The sequence below is a fragment of the Penaeus japonicus genome, unplaced genomic scaffold (genome assembly GCF_977035675.1).
Source record: "Penaeus japonicus unplaced genomic scaffold, GWHDUDI00000001_assembly GWHDUDI00000030, whole genome shotgun sequence".
NCBI lineage: Eukaryota > Metazoa > Arthropoda > Malacostraca > Decapoda > Penaeidae > Penaeus > Penaeus japonicus.
In genome coordinates, this window is record NW_028234432.1 from 15,384,699 (window position 1) to 15,387,198 (window position 2,500).

At 56.1% G+C, this 2,500-nt stretch overlaps 1 protein-coding gene across 50 annotated transcripts in view; it reads left to right on the forward strand.

The window, feature by feature from the left end:
* The window catches only part of bt (projectin protein bent), a 144,521-nt gene that overhangs the window by 127,592 nt on the left and 14,429 nt on the right, over positions 1–2,500 (forward strand). For all 50 annotated transcript variants that reach the window (XM_086555109.1, XM_086555134.1, XM_086555123.1 and 47 more), the window contains 3 exons: positions 1–1,726; positions 1,880–2,167; positions 2,407–2,500. The exon at positions 1–1,726 is cut by the window's left edge and continues 926 nt beyond it; the exon at positions 2,407–2,500 is cut by the window's right edge and continues 594 nt beyond it. In XM_086555109.1, coding sequence (XP_086411235.1) covers positions 1–1,726; positions 1,880–2,167; positions 2,407–2,500 — 2,108 coding nt within the window. The remainder of the gene's footprint in view (positions 1,727–1,879; positions 2,168–2,406) is intronic.

Genomic DNA, 2,500 nt, shown 5'->3' on the forward strand with positions numbered 1-2,500 from the left:
GTTACCAAGATTGGCAAGAACTATGTGGATCTCACCTGGACTGTACCACAGAGCGATGGTGGATCACGCATTACTGGTTACATGATCGAGAAGCGTGAGATTGGCAGCATCTGGATGAAGTGCAATGACTACAATGTAGTTGACACCCAGTACACTGTGACCAACCTCACAGAAGGCAGCGACGTTGAATTCCGCGTATACGCCATCAACGCCGCAGGCAAGTCTGATCCTTCCCAGAGCGGACCGCCCGTCAAGATCCGCGAGGCAGCTCCTGGAGAGAAGCCGTTCTTCGTCAAGAACCTGCACAACACCGCTGTTGCTCTGCACAAGTCCATCACCCTGGAGTGCGAGGCCGAGGGCAAGCCAACGCCAAAGGCTCGCTGGCTGAGGAACGGCCGCGAGGTCACTCTCGGAGGCCGCATCAGCGCCGAGGAAAAGGACGGAAAGTTCAAGCTTACCATTTCCGACATGTGGGAGGTCGACGAGGGCGACTACGCCTGCGTGGCCGCCAACGACGCCGGTCAAGCCACCACCATTGCCCACGTCAAGATCGGCAACCCGCCGCGCATCACACAGATGCACGAATCCCTGTACCTGCCTGAGGGAGACAACACCAAGATCAAGATTTACTTCAGTGGAGATCTGCCTCTTGATGTTAGCCTCTCCCACAATGGCGAGCCCGTACAGGAATCTCAGCGCCTCAAATTCACTGTCTTTGATGAATTCATTATCATCTTCATCAGAGAAGTTGTCAAGGAGGATGCTGGTCAGTACACCCTCACAGTTAAGAATGACTCTGGCATTGTTCAGGGTAACTTCACTGTGTACATCACTGGTGTACCTGGCGCTCCATCGGCTCCTCTGGACGTCACTGACATCAGTCGCCACATGTGCAGCCTGTCATGGCGCCCACCAATCTACGACGGCGGTTTGCCCATCACACACTACGTGGTTGAGCGCAAGGATATCACATACAACAACTGGATCACAATCAACTCCTTCTGCAGGGAGTGCGCCTTCACCGTGCAGGGTCTCACCGAGGGTCAGGAGTACCTGTTCCGTATCATGGCCGTCAACGACAATGGCATGGGCCCGCCCTTGACAGGCGTCAATCCCATCAAGGCCAAGGCGCCCTACGACCCGCCATCGCCTCCCGGCACGCCCAACGTCACCGAGGTGGGCGGCGACTTCGTGCACTTGGAATGGACGAAGCCCGAGCACGACGGCGGCTCCCGCATCAAGGGCTACTGGATCGAGAAGCGCGAGGTCGGCTCCAACATCTGGACGATGGTCAACCAGTACATCTGCCCCGCCACGCAGGTCAACGTCTCCAACCTCATCGAGGACAGGCAGTACGAGTTCCGCGTCTTCGCCGAGAACGAGGCCGGCATGTCCGAGCCCTCCGTGTGCTCCACCTCCGTCAGGATCAAGGATCCCAACGCGGCCACACCCCCTGTCATCGTCACTCCTCTGCGCTCTGTCATGGCTCTGCAGCACAGGAGTGCCACACTCACCTGCCAGATCCAAGGCAAGCCGAAGCCTACCATCTCCTGGTTCAAGGGTATGCGTGAACTTTGCAATAGCGCTAAGTATGCCATGACGCGCGACGGCGACAGCTACTCCCTGACCGTGCACGACGTGTACGGCGAGGACGAGGACGAGTACATGTGCCGCGCCCAGAACGTCGGTGGCATCAGGAGCACCAAGGCTGAAGTCACCATCAAATGTAAGTCTACACTGTGTATCTATGAGGACACCGTACATTATACATTGTTGTTTGAAATATTCAGTAAACATAGATAGAAAGTCTAATAACAATGCCATGCATGTGCTATACCCGTTTTTGGGTCCGATCTCACATCACTTCTTTCCCCCGCAGTGGCGCCCAAGATCAACGTCCCGCCAAGGTTCCGCGACACCGCCTTCTTCGACAAGGGCGAGAACGCCGTCATCAAGATTCCCTTCATCGGCAACCCGCGCCCGAAGATCACCTGGCAGCGCGAGGGCGAGACCATCGAGTCGGGCGGCCACTACGCCGTGGAGACGCAGCAGCGCCACGCCATCCTCACCATGCGCGACGTCAACCATCTGGACACCGGAAGCTACCGGCTCACCGCGGAGAACGAGCTCGGCTCAGACTCCGTCATCATCAAGATCCAGATCTCCGGTGCGTTTTTCTTTTTTTCTTCTTCTTCTTCTTTTTTTCTTTTTTCTTTTTTTTTTTGGCTTTTGACTGGTCACAATCCTTCATGGAGTATAATGATAAGAGTTTACACACACACACACACACACACACACACTGATACACACACACACACACGCACACATACACGCACACACACATACACACACAGATTGTTGCCATCCTTAATTTTACAACCAATAACCTGGCCCCTCCGCCCCCAGATCGCCCCGACCCGCCGCGCATGCCGAAGGTGGAGAGCGTGCTGGGCACCGAGTGCGTCATCAGCTGGCAGATCCCCCTGTGGGACGGCGGCGC